Genomic DNA, 19,261 nt, shown 5'->3' on the forward strand with positions numbered 1-19,261 from the left:
AAACAGGGAAGATGTCTTAGAAGGTGTTTTGGGCAAGAAAAGATATGGTGTGAGGCAGATTATTTGATTAGATGGGTGCATGTGTGTACAGTATGTGTATTGTGATTGTGTAGGCATGCTTATCATCATAAGGATGTCCTTCTGCTGACATAGTAACACATAACCAGCTGCGTCTATCCCTTCTGCCAAATCCCTAGATTACTGGGAGAGACCGTGTGTGCGTGTGTGTGTGTTTGTGTGAATAAGAGGAGAGCGAAAGCCTCTTAATGACCATGTGCTTCATAGCAAAAGAACCACTATTTCACCTCTGTTGTATTGCCTACATTGCACCTCGGTCACCTCTTAAAGTAGCTGAACTTTACCATTTCAATATGACCGGAAGAGAACGCATCAGAGTCTAGTAAATCGTTTGTTTTGAACAAAATGGATTGTTTAACTGGATATTAAGAACATCTCTGCAAAGCTAGTGTAATCATTTGTCATACATCATGTTTTTATCATTCACACTTTGCAAAATCAGTGGATGTGTGATAGTTCAGTCCGTAGCCTTCTGTAGCAGCGTACTTTAGTGTAATCTGTATTGATTATCTAACGATCATCTTAAATAAAATGTTCATCTAAAAATTTATTTACAGAAAAACTACATTTTGAAAGAAGTAGGCCTTCTATTTCTACTTACTGCGATTACAGGAACTGTTGTGGGTTTAAAATGGAAGGAAGGAAGTGCTGCCTGGGCTGTGTAGCCAAATCCAGCGACTACCCACCATAGGCAAATTCCCTTTAAACACACACATACATACACACACGCTCTTATGTGACCTCTTCACCTCTTCCTGGCCGTCATGCCTCCACTCGCATCGTGTGTACAAATCGTTTCTTAGCTCTATGAGCATCATGAGAGTAGACAGATTATGAAAGGCGTGACTACGTTCTCTTTTTCTCTACGTCCGTTCTAGAATTTACAATTTATATATAATTTATTTATAAATTAACAATTATCGACTGTCAGGAATCGGCCAGATCCCTTTAAGCTATAACTGTGTGTTGTAAAAGGCAGTGCTTCAGTGCTAATGACTACACTGTTTGTCCAGCTAATAACACTAACCGGATGAACAGGTCCGTATTAAGCCCTTGCTAGAATGAATGAATCAAGTCTGAAGGTCAGGAAAGGAAAAATAGCTAGTTGTTCACTTTTGAAAAGGTGGTCACCATGGCCCGAGGACACAAGCTGGGTGTCGGTTTTCTCCAGCTTTGCTGACAGGTGGCTAAGCTGTAACTTTCCCTTATTACGAGCTCGGATACACACAAACACACACAAAGGGCAGTCCGTGTAGCAGGATTTTTCCGGTCAGGTGGATTTAATTACAAATGTATTAGGGTTTCCACTGAGACAGAAAGCACTGTGTGGCTTAGCCTTGGGTAGCTATTTATCTTGGCTGCATAGTAAGTGCTTGGAGACCGGTGTCTTGGCACCAGATAAAGGGGGAAACAATATGTGAACTCGCAAATGCCTGTAGTGCGGTCTTAGCAATAAAACCTCAACAAAATATTTGTTACGGCTGAAGAAGTCTTGAGAACACTTAATGCTGATTTACACATCACAACCTGGTGCTGTAAAACAACACAGCGGCCCTGACACGTACGAATCGACCCGGCAAGATTTTACAGTCTGCAAACTTTAAAGTCTGTTTTCTTGTTGATCAAACGAGTGCGTCATTTTAACAACCTGCAAGACGATCGATGTGTGTTTCTATAATCAAAATCGATACTGACAATGTTGTTCTAGCAAGTGTAGTAAGTACTAGCGTTCTTTTCCCCCTCAATGAAATCTCCATTTACAGCTAACGTAATGCAGGAAGTTCAAGACATTTCTCTTTAGACGACTTTGAGCAGTCAATAGACATTCTCTCCGATCATATTTTTATAGATCTCCTTCATGAACTCTTCAGTCAAATGTATTCGCAAATGAAGCTCTAAATCTGTATATTTCATCCTATCACTTTTCCTTAGGGAGAGAATTTGTGGTTATGTGTAATCATCATAGCACCGCCATACACAGCGCAAGGACACAACAAACCCTTAGGGAGCATTTGAGTAATCACTTACACTGTGTTATCCAGTTTTGGAAACATAGAATAAGTACAGTTTTGAGGAAGAAGAGCTGCTTTCATCAGTCTCATACTTAGACTATTACTGCGAGAGTAAAGAATAAGTAGTTCATTTCACTTATATAATATAGCTGCATATTTCAACCAGTTATCAACATTTACATTGAAAAACCTGCTCATTTCAGAGAAACAGGATTAATACGAGTAAACAATATATTCTTTCCACTTTTATTATTAAGCCTATGGTGACATACACAGCATTTGTAAAAATACTGTACTATTCTTGAAAAGAAAGAAATTCCTGGACTTATACAATGGACCGAAACACCGCTTCTAGAAACAAACCTCAATCTGGTGGCTTTTATGTAAGATCAGGATACAGATTGTAGGTCAAAGCTCCCAAAATGGGAACCTCATACTTTAAACCTCATTTTATAAGCGACAGAAAAGGAAGAATCTCTAAGGACCTGTCCAATTTATAGGCTGAGCAACATTTAGCTTTATGGAAACTGAGATAATCATCCATACATTCAAAAATTCAGGAAATCTTAAAAAACATTAAAAGTAAGAATGTTAATATTTTGACATGCCATTTTTTAACCAGCAACATGTACAGTTAAAACCTGATGAATTTAGCTAATCATTTTTAAAATACACTTTTAACCTTGAAGGTATTATCTCAAAATACCTGAGGAGATTCCTTTGCAAGATTGCAAGAAGAAGCAGAAGAAGTCTTTATTTTTGTCACATAAATATTACAACACAGTGAACTTTCTTTGCATATCCCAACTATTTGGAGGTTTGGGTCAGAGCGCAGGGTCAGCCATGATACAGGGCCTTGCTCAAGGACCCAACAGTGGCAGGTTTAACTGCTTGAGCCCCCACTGCACCAGATTTTTCTTGAGACAGCGGTGAAAGGCAGAATTTCATTCTTGGGTCTTGGGATGAACATGGACAGCATGAGGGAAAGGTATTTGGACACCTGGCCATCACACCCATACATGGGCCTTCACCAAACTGCTGCCACAAAAGCTGGAAGAACAGAATTGTCTGGAACTGGCTAATGCTCCTGCACACAATTAGAGGTCCATGAAGACATGGTTACTGAGGATAGTCATGCTGATCGTAATCATAATACCAGACAAGAGAAAGCCTTTGCTTGACTCATCCAATACCAGTTAAAGTGTGTAAAATATTAAACAGGTTTGGGTACTACATCCTGCTCTCCTGTGGAGGGTAGTTTGGAGAGACAAGCAGTCGGGCACGGTTTTATCCCTTTTAAAATCAGCACTGTTTTAACCAACTATTCACCAAGACCTACTAAATTCAAGCAAGACTCAAACGCATAAGTAACTTAGTCTCTAAAAGAAACCACCATTCTGAAACACATTAAAAGTTAAAACCAAGAAATAAAAGTTAGTATTTTAGCATTTCTGGTTTCCACTATCCTGAAGTCAATGGATGGGTTTTTAGTTACATTCCTGAGGTTAACACAAGCTCAAGAGATTTTCAAGTTTTGTTCTATGCCGTACAATACGTCAGTAACACCCCATTTCATATGTGTTTAAACCAACATATGAACAGTGGATCCTCAAGGAACATGTTTTTAAGTGGAGATCAACAGTGTCATGGGAGGCTTAGTGCTGGTGACGTTGAAGTCATGTGACTGGTGTAGTTTGATCATAGCCTTTAAAACAAATCATGGGTGATGCTAACTTCTGGGTTGGCCTACAAACATACATCACTCCTGCAGCACTGTAGTGAAACATTTGATGTACTTAGCGATCCTGGTGCTAATATCTGGGTTGGTGCTTTTTCTTCTTCTTTTTATATACCACTTTCATCCTATTATTCAGAAATGCAATGTAGAAGTAGTGACAGCAAACTGGACACCAAGAACCAAAATGCATTGCAACTTTATGACAGAATTTCTCCAACCATCATCATTACATGGTAATCAAGGAAGCAACATTGCGCTGTTACAACATCAAGTCATTTTATTGGCACAGACAGAACTTACGAAGAACTGTACAAAGGTCTTTTGGCATAATTCTTGCTATATTTAGCACAGTCAGTTTTGCTTTTCCTGGAGTTTTGGGTTCATCACCAAATACAAATCAGCTGTTACGGCTAATTGGCATTCAGAAACACACACGAAGCTACAAAGTAAATTAGTGTTTCTGATCAAATTTACACACGACTTTAATAGAAGAATAAATACTGATTAAATAACTACAGCATGATGTCAAGAAATCTTATAGTATATAGTATAGTTTATAGTATATAGGAGGAGTATATATAATCTTTACCAAATATTACCAAAGCTGGAGTGGAAAACCTTGAGTGACCTCAACCCCAATGGATAACTTTATAATGAACTGGAATGCCAGCATCAATACCTTACTAATGGTCTTGGGGTAAACTCCCCACAGCCACAACTCAAACTTAGAGTTCAAATCCTTACCAATAAAGAGAAGGACAAACTCTGCAATGGATGTGAGACACGTTTGGTCATACAGTGTATTTAAAATAAAAGGTTTTGCAGTGCACAGCAAGGTTGCCGTTAGAGCTGAAACACATCTTGCGTATCTACATGAACTCAAATGACAAGGTTTGTCCAGAACTTAGCTGATGCATGTTCCTGCTGTACAAATTCATCGTGTGTTTGTTCTGTAACGCTTATAAAGATCAGTAGTAAAGAGAGTGATAGAGATTTTCTATAAAACCTTTCTGCTTATATTACCAGACAGCCTTTGCAGCATATGTAGCCTTACAGGATCCCTGGAACTTTTTCCTTTCCTTGGATTGGAGAAATCAATCCTGAAGTGGTTTCCATGTATTTGTGATGAGAAAATTCAGTGTATTTAATTTGTATGCGTTAATGTGCGACATAGCTATACTTTCCTAGATCATCTATATCGGCAACGTCACACAAGCTACTTTTCAGCAGCTGATTTATGGCGCTACGGTCAGGGCAAGGAGCTACTAACTGTGTGCTGTCAGAAAAAAACAAACATGGATGAGTGTGACAGATTAAAACTTCCCCCAACACGCGACACAGAACAGTATCATTCCGGATAAAAGATGTGGAGCTCGCACCTAATAAAGGAGGTAATTCTGTAAGGATAACAACATAAAATAAAAACATAATATATATTTTGACATACATTATGTCAAGATATGAAATTATCCATATCGTGATAGAAGCTTTTGGACATATTGCTCGAACATAACAGAGCAATACCAACCTCCCTCCTGAATACTGAACCAATCACAGAACACAAGAGTTTTCACGTGAGATACTCCTACACAGGCGATGTGAAGACTCTTCTCTTTGAAAAAGGATAGTAATTAAGAAAAACCCTGACTCCACAACAGCTCGATGCATTACGTTCTGCACAATCTATCACAGCTCTTGACGCAACATAAAAACTCGATGTGCTGTTTTGGCACTTGGCTACAATCCACCCATTAAATTAAACACAATCGTGTAAGTGGGATATTTTTTTTTTTTTGGCTGAACCCTGTCCTGTCACTCTGTCACTGAAAATTGAACAGACTGTGGACAAACAAGCTAAGAGGACACGAGGATTGCATAACCACCCCCTCTCTCCACATACTACCAGTTTGACAGCCAGGTAAAAGAACTAGTTGCTGAAGTGGCACATTTGTGAACGGCCCGCTGCAGGAATGTAACGCAGGCTGACATTTCAAGTAATGATCTCTTCACCTCATATTTTATGACAGCATTGCTGCAGAGGTCAGCCGGCTGCATTCAAAACGAGTCGTTTCTGACAGACGGACAGCCCGACATGTCAACATTCCAGCCATTTTATGTTTATCGGCCGACAAGATCACACGAGGATAGTCATGCTGATCGTAATCATAATACCAGACACGAGAAAGCCTTTGCTTGACTCATCCAATACCAGTTAAAGTGTGTAAAATATTAAACAGGTTTGGGTACTACATCCTGCTCTCCTGTGGAGGGGAGTTTGGAGGGACAAGCAGTCGGGCACGGTTTTATCCCTTTTAAAATCAGCACTAGTTTTAACCAACTATTCACCAAGACCTACTAAATTCAAGCAAGACTCCAACGCATAAGTAACGAATAAAGTCTCTAAAAGAAACCACCATTCTGAAACACATTAAAAGTTAAAACCAAGAAATAAAAGTTAGTATTTTAGCATTTCTGGTTTCCACTATCCTGAAGTCAATGGATGGGTTTTTAGTTACATTCCTGAGGTTAACACAAGCTCAAGAGATTTTCAAGTTTTGTTCTATGCCGTACAATTCATCAGTAACACCCCATTTCATATGTGTTTAAACCAACATATGAACAGTGGATCCTCAAGGAACATGTTTTTAAGTGGAGATCAACAGTGTCATGGGAGGCTTAGTGCTGGTGACGTTGAAGTCATGTGACTGGTGTAGTTTGATCATAGCCATTAAAACAAATCATGGGTGATGCTAACTTCTGGGTTGGCCTACAAACATACATCACTCCTGCAGCACTGTAGTGAAACATTTGATGTACTTAGCGATCCTGGTGCTAATATCTGGGTTGGTGCTTTTTCTTCTTCTTGTTATATACCACTTTCATCCTATTATTCAGAAATGCAATGTAGAAGTAGTGACAGCAAACTGGACACCAAGAACCAAAATGCATTGCAACTTTATGACAGAATTTCTCCAACCTTTACAACTTGATTTTTGAAATAAAACAAAAGAAAAGTAAAGCAGTAATAGCTAAAAATCATCCATCCATCCACAGATCCATGCATCTCTGCGTCTCCAGAATTTTGCCTTTTTCAGGCACTGTTACAACGTTGAGTCATTTTATTGGCACAGACAGAACTTGAATTTCTTCCTGTACGAAGGTCTTTTGGCATAATTCTTGCTATATTTAGCAGTCAGTTTTGCTTTTCCTGGAGTTTTGGGTTCATCACCAAATACAAATCAGCTGTTACGGCTAATTGGCATTCAGAAACACACACGAAGCTACAAAGTAAATTAGTGTTTCTGATCAAATTTACACACGACTTTAATAGAAGAATAAATACTGATTAAATAACTACAGCACGATGTCAAGAAATCTTTTATAGTATATAGGAGGAGTATATATATAATCATATATCATGACACTGGATAGCAGCCGCACAGAAAAGTTCATCGAAGCAGTGGTGGGGGATTGATATCTAAAAGAGATGAAACACAACGAGACGACGACAAGACAGAGAAGGTGGAGGAGTGAGGGAAGAGAACATCACTCACTCTGTCCTTCTTTGCCCACAGAGCAGTCTATAGGGCTGAGCTTTGGTACCCGCGCAGATCAAAGTGACAGAGTTAAATATAGCAAAGGAGACCTTTGTACACGGCAAATACCTCATACACTATTGACCAGGCTATGGGCTGAGCTCAGTGGTCCTTTTACACTGAACTGGGATCAGTGACACATGCCTTCAGGTTATGAATCCCAAAAGTTGAACTTGTGTCCGATCAGATCTCGAATGTCCTCTGGATGATCTGGTGTTACCTACAGAAACAGAATCTTCCTGATTTGCATGAAGGAGTCATACTTCACAGTCTGCTTACTGTGGCTGTGATCTTAAAATGAAACACACATGGTGTGAACATCTGTGAGGTGGTAGCAGTGTGATTACTATGACTGCACTGTGAAGCAAATTACACCAAATGAGTGAAAACAGGGGCAGGACCAGGAAATCTGCTAAATAAGATCATGTGCGCACTACAGTATGTGAGTATGTAAGTATCTATGATACTCACAATGCAATGCATACACACACACACACTTCTACATGCTTTAGTTAATGTTCTCATCCATCATCAATACAAAAAAAGAATGTGATTACTTCGACCCTGGCAAGGTTTGTGGTGCCAAACCGCTGGTGAGTATTTCAGAAAGTTCTGATCTCCTGGGAATTTCACACACAGCAGTTTAGAGTTGACACAGAAAGGAAAAAAAAAAACCATCCGGTGAGCTTCAATTCTGGGTGCAGAAATGTACCATGCCACTTTACAACTGTGTTGAGCAGAAAAGCATGTCAGACTGCACAACGCTGAGCTCAAAGCTTGACGTGGATGAGCTACAACCGCAGAAGACCACGTCAGGCTCCATTTCTGCCACCAAGGAACAGGAATCTGAAGCTTTCATGGACACAAACTGGCTGAAGATGAAAAAAAGTGAAGTAAAAACATTGTAGTGTAGATTTCAAATATGGGGACATTTCAAAATGATGTAGAATCAAATATCGGGACATGGGTCTGTTAAGAAACGTTGCCAGACGTGCCAAGAATACGCATGTCCGTACCACTGACAGTTTCAGTATTATTCCCTGCGATGTCGAATGAAACGAGGCCTGGGGATGTATTTTGCTTGTGTGTCTTAGAGGAAAGTGACAAAGCAATAAAACATTCTGAATTCCTAATTGACTCCGCCACATCCACTATGAATGAGGTCACCTTTGACCTGAGACCTGTACATGTGCATCAAAGAGGGCTTTGGCTGAAAGTGTGTTATGATGAAGTCACATGACTTGTCTTGCACAAATCTACTATAATTCCGAAAAATTGCAAGCTGCTCCAAATATCGCATTTTGTTTCGTTTTGTGACATTTTCAATTCTTCCTTTAGTTTATTCCCCCATCTTTGTGTATTGCACTTGGTAAATAAGATCAGCCTCAAGAGACATGATGTAATTCTGACAGAGTATGTAACATAGAGAAAGGGGAGACTGGAAGGAATGATTACACATGAACCTGCTGTTCACTCCTGACAGTCGTACTCCCACATGCTGGATCGAGTAACTCCACCTCACACACTGTGCACCTACACACTTGCTGCAATAGGGGTCTATAAATACCTGCTCCCATCTACAAATACCTGCGCAAGGAGACATCAAAAACACACAATGGCATTTAACCACTCAAAGAAAACAGTGATTATCACACATCGCTGCCCTTAATGGAACACGGTCCCAGGTCATGAGGATCGGTACAACACCAACACACTCACCCCTTGCCGGCAGGCTTGCTCGTTGAGCGCTCTCACCCATGCTCGCTGACAGTGCTCTCTGAATGACCTGAACGTGAAAAGTGAGGACAGGAGCCCCTTGACTCCGGCCTCAGAGTCGCCTCGGCCAAGCCGGTACCTGAGCAGCAAACCCCACACTCCTCCCGTCAGCGTGTGGTGAGTAAGGTGCAGCGGCAGCTGCCATGGCGTCTCTCTGCTCTGCGCTGCTCTGCCTCCTCTTCTGGACCATGGCAAAGCCTGCGAGAACTGAACAAGCCATGTGAGCACAACCAGTACTGAGACGCAGAAAAGCGCCACCAGGATCGGCCAGCTTACGTCCTCAAAGTCCATTGTCTCCTCTGATCACTTGGGTCCCATTTTCAACATGAGTCCTTAATGGGAGAGTCTGTGAAGAAGGCACAAAGAATGAATGAGTGCACAATATTTATATTTTTAAAAAAGTGCTGTTATAGTCAAGCAATCAGTAACAGGGTGGTGCGATGCAGCCTGACATAAAGCAGAGACACTTTGACCATCCTGAAGTTGTTTATTTTCCAAGAGCAGCACACCCCATAGAGTTTTATTCCTCTTAAACACAGCAAATATTTGCAATTACATTTTAAATGTATTAATTAATGCCACACTATCATTTTTACCCATTCACAGTTACTTAATTTAAAGAATTTGATTAGAACTGAAGACTTTCCCATGGTGGAAAACCTACAAACCATCACAAAGCACTGACAACATGGACTGACATATTAACACCTTACAAAAAAGCTTTGTTTTATATTTTTGTAATATATTTGACAATAAGGATTTTGACAAAATATGGCAAATTGTATGCTCACATTAAATTCAATCTGTTCTAATCATGATTAATGTTTCTCCGCTAATGAGAAGTAATAAAACCCTTTTCAAGACCAGCAATAAGTCTTTATCAATCATTCAGTCAAAAAGAAACAAGAGCAGAATTTTGGGTCAGAAGTGCTTTTGACAGATAAACAGCAAAAACAAAACAAAACAAAAAAAAAGTAAAAAAAAAAAAACAACAACCTTGGCACAAACAGGAAAAGGTCACGTCTTTATTTTTTTCCCTGTAAACTTACTCCTTGAGGACTTTCAAAGGCTGGGTGACATTACATCAAGCAGCACAAAGAACGACCTAGTAAATGATCCAGAAATATCCGACAAAACATCTTGATAAATATGTTGGGCTTATGCCAGGAATTCCAGACTACATCTGACTAGTTGCATGTTTCAGATTTAATAACCCATTACACCTTACAGATATTATTTTACCTCAGATCACTGAAGCAGTTTTGGTTGATTTGCTGACAAAAATCCACTTTTATTTTCACTTTAAAGATCAATGTTAATGAATGTCTATGTGATTTAGTACAATTACAAAGATATAGTATCAAAAGTAACAGGGAACAATCATTAGATTAGCACTAAGAGGAGTAAATCAGTTTTGTTTTACGCTATATTGGAAAGATATTTGTTACAGCTGTGCACATTTAAGCAGGTTTTGCATCATGAAAGTGACTTAACAATCCAACCTGGCAACCCTGGTTTAAGCAGATTTAATTCTTAAGACATTTCATAACTGGATGTTTTTAAAATAACCATTGAGCTAGATATCAAACACAGTATGGAAATGTGATGTTCTGATAATGTGGTAGAATGTAGTCTACTATGTGAACAAACAAAGCCTGCAACGTAAACGACGTCAATCTTCAAATATTTGATTTAATCGCACAGCTACACTTCTAGAACGTTAACTTCTTCCTATTGAGAGGTACCCGATGCTGATCTTATATGCTGAACTCTGACATAGTCTAGCTATTACATACATGTGCGAGAATGTGCAGGAACATATATATGACCAAAGGTTAGTCTACCCCTGATTATAACACCATTACCTGGTACAACCTACACAACTGTATAGGATCTTCATTCATTCATTCATCTTCTACCGCTTATCCGAACTACTTCGGGTCACGGGGAGCCTGTGCCTATCTCAGGCGTCATCAGGCATCAAGGCAGGATTCACCCTGGACGGAGTGCCAACCCATCGCAGGGCACACACACATTCACTCACGCAATCACACACTACGGACAATTTTCCAGAGATGCCAATCAACCTACCATGCATGTCTTTGGACCGGGGGAGGAAACCGGAGTACACGTACAGGGTTGGGGGATTGATTCCCGTCTCCACCCTGTGTGTGTGTGTGTGTGTGTGTGTGTGTGTGTGTGGTTTGCATGTTCTCCACTCACTTCAATTTACGCCGGTTTCCTCCACCAGTCCCAAGACATGCATTATAGGCGGACCGAGATTGACCGAGAGTGTGAATTTATGGGTTTTAAGAGTGTGTGAGTTTGTGCCCTGTGATGCGTTGGCAAACTGTCCAGGTTCCCCACACCTTTTACATATGCTCCAGGTTCCCCACAATCCTGTGCATAATAAGTGCTATTGAAAATAGATGAATGAATAAATAGATGGATGGATGGATTTCATTACACTTATGATATCTGGTAGACACCTTTATCCAGAGCGACTCGTTAAAAAATAACTGAGCAATTGTTGGTTAAGGTTCTTGCTCAAGGGCCCAGCGGTGCCAGTGCCAGCTTGGTTTTCTTGAGATTCAACCTTTCGTCCTATTTCACTGGATGGTTGAAACACCATCTGCATCCCAGGTCTCCTTAACCAACATCAATACCTGACCTCAATAATACTCAATTGTGGCTCAATGAACACCAAGAGCTAGCAATAATTATTTCAAAACACGAAAAAGGCTTTAAATCTGGAACTGGCTGTGTAACGAGCACAATGAACAGCTTTGTAAACTTTTGCTATACAGTGTATGTTTGCTACAGATGAGTTTCTGGGCACTGATGCATTAGACATTTAGCATTTTAAGTAAAGTGACATTTCTGCAACAAGACCTCACTCTTCTCCCATTCGGAGTGTTTTAGAGACATTTGACAGCACTGTGTGTGTGTGTGTGTGTGTGTGTGTGTGTGTGTGTGTGTGTGTGTCGTTAGCTTTCATTAACATTAACGTTCACACTGACATTACAACAACACTGTTGCTAATTGCGCTGTGTTTCCTGCACCATGGCAACGCAGCCTGGCATCGTAACACCTCTGAAATTTAAACACATTCACCATTCTTTTTTTTTTTCTCTCTATCATCAGCTCTATCACACTTCTTGTACCGGTCTACTGTGTAAGAGTTAGCCTCGGATAGCTTCTTCGGCTAGAGCAAAAACGTAAACAACATGACTGGCAAAAGAAAGGACCACAATTACCGTGCTTTGGTTTGCTATTTGTCCAAGGATTAAAATGAACAGTATGAAAACAAATCTCAGACGGGAGACAGCGACGAGTTGATGAGGAACGTCACTGACAGCTAGCCTCTGCAGTTAGCCTCCGATAGTATGATGAGAATGTGCGCAGAAGGCAGAAAGCAGCCGAGAACGCCAACTGAGAGAGGCTTGATGTGCTCAGCTTAGGGTCAGGCTGAACGGATAGGCACCGCCCCTAAAGAGCTCAGCCAATCACAGCGAGCCTGTCAACTGCAGCTTGGCTTCGAGTGCTGGCTGAAAGAGACTGCAATGAGTTCGCCATATTGGTCAGGGCACACCTGCTGTAAAGAGCCCAGCCAAAAGATTAGCCGCAGCTAAAGATTAGCCGCAGGCTCTAGCTACAATAGAGAGAGAGAGATAGATAAAGAGAGAGAGAAAGAGAGAGAGAGAGAGAGAGAGAGAGAGAGAGAGAAAGACACACACACACACACGGCAATGCGTCTGCCATATTGGATAGGGCAGGTTTGATCGTAATGCAGGTCTAGAAAGAGTTACATATGTAAGGAATATAACACAGCAGGGGGGGGCTGTTATAGAAAATAATCAGTGCTGCGATCTTGAGATGTCGCCAGAAGTGTAATGTTTTCTCTGCTTATACCAGTGTGTTTTGTGAAAGGACAAAACAAAAAAAAATTGTATGTGTAAAAAAAAAACGACTGTGGACTACCAGTAACCACATATGTTCATCATATTAATTATGAATATTATATATTATATTATATTATATTATATTATATTATATTATATTATATTATAGTATAAATATTATATATTAATGGAATATTCATATATATGTATATATATATATATACACGTATGTATGTGTGTATATATATATATATATATATATATATATATATATATATATATATATATATATATATATATATATATATATATATATGTATATATTAATATATAATATTCATACTATAATATAATATATAATATGATATTGTGAATTCATATTTAATTCATATTAGGAATTACTATTATGAATATTAATGTTATGTAATTAATGTTATGAATGTAATATTCATATATATTGATATATAATATTCATACTATAATGTAATATATAATATTTACAATATTAATTATGAATGTAGTAATGTACAAGAACTGTAGTCAACGTTATGTTATTTAAAAGCATACATTTTCACAATTTAACATCTATCACATCGATTTCCGGTTGTGAGTTCACGCTTAAAAGGTCCGACAGCAATTAAATAACAAACATTTAAAAAAAAAAAGTATAAATTAATAATAAGATCCTTGTACTAAATGTATTTAATACATCTCGGATTATTTTATGTAGGATTTTTTTTTTTGGCAAACAAGAGGGTTAAAATTAAACCACTCTGACTGGATAAATATTAAATTGCGCTCTATGGTCTATACAAGTGCACTACGTTTGATATAAAATGTATTAGTGTATTGCCTAAGTAGTGCGCATGTCTAGAGTAGAGTGCTGATTTGTAACACAACCATGTCTTTTGGGCCGCGTTCATGTTGACGGAAGTAGACGTGGAGTTTTCGGATTGTGCAGCGGCTCGGCTGGAAACGTTGACATTTCTGTTTTGACATTGTTTGTCTGTTGTTATGTTTTATCGCCGTGGTTTAAAAACGGTTTGCCGTTATTAATAAAACGGACGTTTATTTGTTTTTTAAAAGGAGAACGTTATGGCTGTAACAATGGGGTTGATGAGTTAGCTTGCTGGCTAAATTAGCTCGAGCTGTCATTCATTGTCATGCACTTAGAAGTTGCGAAACAACATGAAAGAAGCGTCGTGTGAAAAAATACGAGCTGCAGTAGTAGGATAACGGAGACCAGCATGAATGTTTGTGAGTCTGGGTTTGTGCAGTGATAGAAAGAGTTCATTATATCGTAGTAAAAGTTGACAGGGACGCTTTGACTCTTGTCCATCTGTCACAGATTCATTACTGTAGGTAGGAGTCTCCAAAAAAATGTCTCCAGTCCCTTTGATTCCCCTCATCATCAACTGTTGCATGTCTATACTGGGATGTTTTGCAACACTCAAGCTTATTCCAGCCTTCAAGGACCATTTCATATCTGCCAGACTATATGGCAAGGACATGAACAAAACAACAAAGAATGAAGTGTGAGTCAGTATTCGTTTTGATTCATTTAGCTTGATCAGAGTGATGGTGAATCCACGGTCGGTCTTGGGGACGCTTGGCACGAGATGGTTCTACCTCCTGGAAGGGGAGGCAGGAAATCTCAGGGAATCACACACACTTGAATATGCACAAACCTATTCACACCTCACACTCACCAGTCCAGCTGCTGCCAGCCCAAGTACCAAAAGGAAACTCTCAGACACAAGAAGACGAAAAGCTTCATATGTGATTGAGTTTAGTATCAAGTATCAATAGTTTAGTCACTTTTGGTTGTAATTCTTATCTACGTTAGTTTTACTTTGTGCTCAAGAACCACTGAAATTTCTTGTGTGTGAAAGTGCATCCCCAAAAAAAACTGGTGTATCAGTGATTCTTCCTGATAAAAATAGAACATCCATGTAATCTTATTTTAAGACTTTGTTTTTTTTATGCTTTCAGCCCCGAATCTCAAGGTGTGATCAGCGGCACAGTTTTTCTCATCATCCTATTCCTCTTCATCCCTGTGCCTTTCCTCAGCTGCTTTGTAGGAGAGCAGTGTCAGCGTTTCCCTCATAATGAGGTTAGAACAGAAAAAACAATTCACAGCATTTTTCAGTGTTGTTTGGGGATATCAAATGAGTATGTAACGAACAGCACTGCGCTTTGTATTTCTCCTTTTGCCTAAAGTTCTTATCGTATCTAAAGCATTTCTGGTGCTAACTCCAGTTCCATTGTTCTATTCTGTAAAGTTTGTGGAGCTGATCGGTGCACTGTTAGCCATCTGCTGCATGATCTTCCTCGGCTTTGCTGACGACGTGCTCAACCTGCGATGGAGACACAAGCTACTGCTGCCCACTATGGCCTCACTGCCTCTCCTCATGGTCTACTTCACCAACTTCGGCAACACCGTCATAGTAGTTCCCAAACCGTTCCGAGCCCTGCTGGGGATGCACCTCGATCTGGGTTAGCCGACACTTTTATGTTTATTTTATGTCTAACTCGCATGATAATACACAGACTTGTCTTGTGTGTCTACACTGTTTAATATTCTGAAAGTGCAGCGATGTTTTGTTGCCCTGTGTAAGGATTTGCATTTATTCTCTTCTACCAGGTATCCTGTATTATCTCTATATGGGAATGCTGGCTGTGTTCTGCACGAACGCTATCAACATCCTGGCTGGGATCAATGGCATCGAGTCCGGCCAGGCTCTCTTCATCTCCGCTTCCATCATCATCTTCAACATACTGGAGCTGAATGGTGAGATTTTGTATTGCAACAAAAAAAAACTATCCAATTACAAAATAATTAGGATTTATGTACCAAAGTAACTGTTACATGTCTGTTATAGTTTCATTGTTAGTATAACTTATATTAACTAATAACATGAGCATAGTTACTATAATATACTATAAAAAACTGTCATTTCTGTAAGAGAGTAGAGCCAGACATTTGATTATTGGGCACATTGACATACATAGAGGCCTAGACATCGTGCCAAGCCTAAACAAAATGCATCCTTTAGTCTTAAATTGCCTAGGATATGTAAGCGTTTAAAAAAGTGCCAGTTGTCAGGTTCAGGTTATAGCATTTAAATTGTATCTTTAATATAGAAAGTGTTTGTTGCTGTTTTTATTGTGTTTATTGTTTATTGTTATTGAAAGTGTTTATTGACCTGTATCATTACCGTATCCATTAAAAATAAGCACAAGTTGTTGTGAGACACTGTTGTGTTTGAGAGCACTTGAGTTCTGCGAGCACCGAGTGATTCCTCTCTCCTCACTCACCAGGGTCTACACTTTGCACATTAGTCAGATTAATTAAATGAAAACACTCACTGCCTTTTAAGGGTAAAAAAAAAGTATAAACAGTTGTTAGTATTAGTATTCTCACAAGGAGCACAGTATATTAGTGGGTAACATGTCTGCCTCACACCACCAGGGTTGGGGGTTGTGAGTTTATATTTTCTCCCTTTCTTGATACTCCAGTTTCCTCCAAATAAAAGCGGTAGGCTGATTAATAGGCTCGGGAGCACAGTAGGCTGATTTAGCTATAAATGGTCCGTAGTTTGTGAAAGTGAGTGCGATTGTTAATTTACTAGAACGAGAATAAACGAGTATTACTGCTAAGAAATAGAAGATTTGTACTGGAATGTGCAAAAATGGTGATGTACATAATATGCACTTATGTGTAGTAACAGTATAGTAGTTAAGAGGATTTATGTTACAGATATTTGAGTGCATTTATGTTATTATTATCATCATATATAACATCTTATATTTTATGCATATAAACTCACATCTGCTTTATAATCCAGGAGACTACAGAGATGACCATGTTTTCTCTTTGTACTTCATGATCCCGTTCTTTTTCACCACACTTGCTCTCTTCTACCACAACTGGTGAGTTTGAAGTTTTTTTCCCTTTTCTTTCACGTTTTTCGATTGAGAATGTATCATTGCATACAACTGCTTACATTTGATTTTGTTCTAGAGCAGTTAAAGGAAGTAGAGATTTTACTGTTTACTCCCACATTCTCCATTGTTGTGTTGTTGATTTCCATTAGGTACCCTTCATCTGTGTTTGTAGGCGACACCTTCTGTTATTTCGCTGGCATGACTTTCGCCGTGGTCGGGATCCTCGGCCATTTCAGCAAAACCATGCTGCTCTTCTTCATCCCTCAAGTCATAAACTTTATCTATTCTTTGCCGCAGCTCTTCCATATAGTTCCGTGTCCTAGACATCGCCTGCCCAGGTAATGTAGTTGATTTTAGATGGATGGATGGATGGATGGATGGATGGATGGAGACAGACAGACAGACAGACAGACAGACAGACAGACAGATAGATAGATAGATAGATAGAGTGCCTAAGTTAATACAAGATAGATAGATAGATAGATAGATAGATAGATAGATAGATAGATAGATGGCATGTAGTTAGAGAAAACACTTGGGTGAGATACACTTGCATCACTTGGATAGAAATTGGATTGTTTGTTTGTTTGTTTCTTTAATTTAATTTATTAATTTATTTTGTATGCATTTGAATTTGTTACAGATTACAGTCTGACACCGGAAAGCTTGGGATGAGCTACTCAAAGTTTAAAAAGAAGAACCTTGGACAATTAGGACAGCTCATACTGAAGGTAAAGAACTTCACACAAATATCTGTAATTGACCTCAGCATCAATCTTGTGCTGTCACTCAGTTTGTTGACGAGTCAAAAAAAAAAAAAAAAGTATAATTTTTTTTCTGTCCTGCAGGTGGCAGAAACATTAATGCTGCTGGATGTGCGAAGAGGTCAGGACGGAGATGATGAGTTCATCGAGTGCAATAACATGACTCTAATAAATCTAGTGCTCAAAATACTCGGGCCCACACACGAGAGAAACCTCACAGCCATTATGCTGTTAATACAGGTGATGGTGTAACTGCTCTGTATCACCTCAGTTAATATCTGTATTGCTGGTTAGACTGTTGGTTATACTGAATTTTTGAATCTGAAGATTTAAACGAATGCTTTCATTAATAATTATAAGTAATGTATAGGTTTTGCACTTAATGACTGTATGAGGTCTGAAATCTATTGACATCACCATACTCTGGCTTAGGAGATGTTTATTTAACGTCTATAGAATGAGTCAGACTGTCAGTAGGTATATTTCTGTCTTCTCCCTGGGCCACTGATTGCTCAATCAGATTGAAGAGCCTCCACGTGCAAACCTCAATCGATCCAAATGAACTTGATCCGAATGAAATTTCAATCAGGTTGAAAGGGAGGATGTAGGTTCAAGGTTCTGGTAAAAAGGAAAACAAATATTTGAATTGGATTGCAAAGTCTAAGGTAAATTCAATATGAAGTGTACCTTCTAGAATTTGCAGTCAGATTGTATTCGTTCAGATTGATAAAAATGCACATTTTGTAACAGTCCATAAGCTTTTCCACCATAGGAGAGTCTTTATGGCAGAGGAATTTGTACTTTCTTGTTCTTTTGTAATTTGACAAGCTGTTTTTTGACAAGCTGTGGAATAAAACACATGAGGAAGTGCTGTTATTAGAAAATAATCAACTTTATGGTGACTGCTATTTTTCTAAATGGTTTTCTGATTGTTCCATTGTGTACAGTACATTGTGTTTTGAGAAGGATTCATGGTTGTGTTCTTGTCTCACAAGAATTCTTATTCTTTCACACAGGTCATTGGGAGCGTGATTGCTTTTGGAATTCGGTATCATTTGGTTCGACTCTTCTATGATGTCTAGCAGCAAGCCAAGAGAATGCATAGGAGCAAGAAGAAAATTCCAGTTCCTTACTTAAAAAAAAAAAAAAAACATTAATAGTTATGATGGTTTAAAAGCCTGTTTCTGTTTACTACCTACACATGGATTTGGTTTACTACAGTCCTAAGTTCTGTGTGTCAGGAAACGGACACTGAAAGAATGTATTCTATAGAAACTTGCCTAATTAAAGAAAGGACAAGGAGTACAAGGCACTGCAGCAAAAGTCCTCGTTCTTTACATTTCTATTTCTGCAATCATTTTATTAGCTTAACAGGAAGATCTTGATTTTATTACTTTTTTGCATTCTGATTGTCCAACCAAATTCTTCGTACTTCTGTAAAAAATTC

At 39.0% G+C, this 19,261-nt stretch overlaps 2 protein-coding genes across 2 annotated transcripts in view; one reads left to right on the forward strand and one right to left on the reverse strand.

Annotated features, from left to right (window-relative positions):
• Window positions 1-12,640, reverse strand: part of c2cd2l (c2cd2 like) — a 35,305-nt gene extending 22,665 nt beyond the window's left edge. The window contains exons 1-2 of the mRNA XM_060863100.1: window positions 12,458-12,640; window positions 9,144-9,546 (exon numbers count right to left, since the gene is read on the reverse strand). Of these exons, the coding sequence (XP_060719083.1) occupies window positions 9,144-9,491 (348 nt within the window). The 5' untranslated portion in view covers window positions 9,492-9,546; window positions 12,458-12,640. The remainder of the gene's footprint in view (window positions 1-9,143; window positions 9,547-12,457) is intronic.
• Window positions 12,641-14,027: 1,387 nt separating this feature from the next.
• On the forward strand, window positions 14,028-19,126 carry dpagt1 (dolichyl-phosphate (UDP-N-acetylglucosamine) N-acetylglucosaminephosphotransferase 1 (GlcNAc-1-P transferase)). Its single transcript, XM_060863335.1, has 10 exons — window positions 14,028-14,359; window positions 14,451-14,637; window positions 15,095-15,215; window positions 15,385-15,598; window positions 15,747-15,893; window positions 16,951-17,035; window positions 17,200-17,388; window positions 17,694-17,781; window positions 17,899-18,054; window positions 18,831-19,126. Exons 2-10 carry the CDS (start codon window positions 14,483-14,485, stop codon window positions 18,894-18,896), a joined length of 1,221 nt encoding a protein of 406 aa, XP_060719318.1. The 5' UTR covers window positions 14,028-14,359; window positions 14,451-14,482; the 3' UTR covers window positions 18,897-19,126.
• The last annotated feature ends 135 nt before the right edge of the window (window positions 19,127-19,261 follow it).

Source organism: Tachysurus vachellii, chromosome 26, assembly GCF_030014155.1.
Source record: "Tachysurus vachellii isolate PV-2020 chromosome 26, HZAU_Pvac_v1, whole genome shotgun sequence".
NCBI classification, from domain to species: Eukaryota; Metazoa; Chordata; class Actinopteri; order Siluriformes; family Bagridae; genus Tachysurus; species Tachysurus vachellii.

Coding starts and splice junctions, on each gene's coding strand:
- dpagt1 (XM_060863335.1), top strand. CDS start 14,483: ATGTCTCCAGTCCCTTTGATTCCCCTCATCATCAACTGTTGCATGTCT. Junction 15,599..15,746: donor GGGGATGCACCTCGATCTGG/GTTAGCCGACAC, acceptor CTCTTCTACCAG/GTATCCTGTATTATCTCTAT. Junction 17,389..17,693: donor CCTAGACATCGCCTGCCCAG/GTAATGTAGTTG, acceptor AATTTGTTACAG/ATTACAGTCTGACACCGGAA.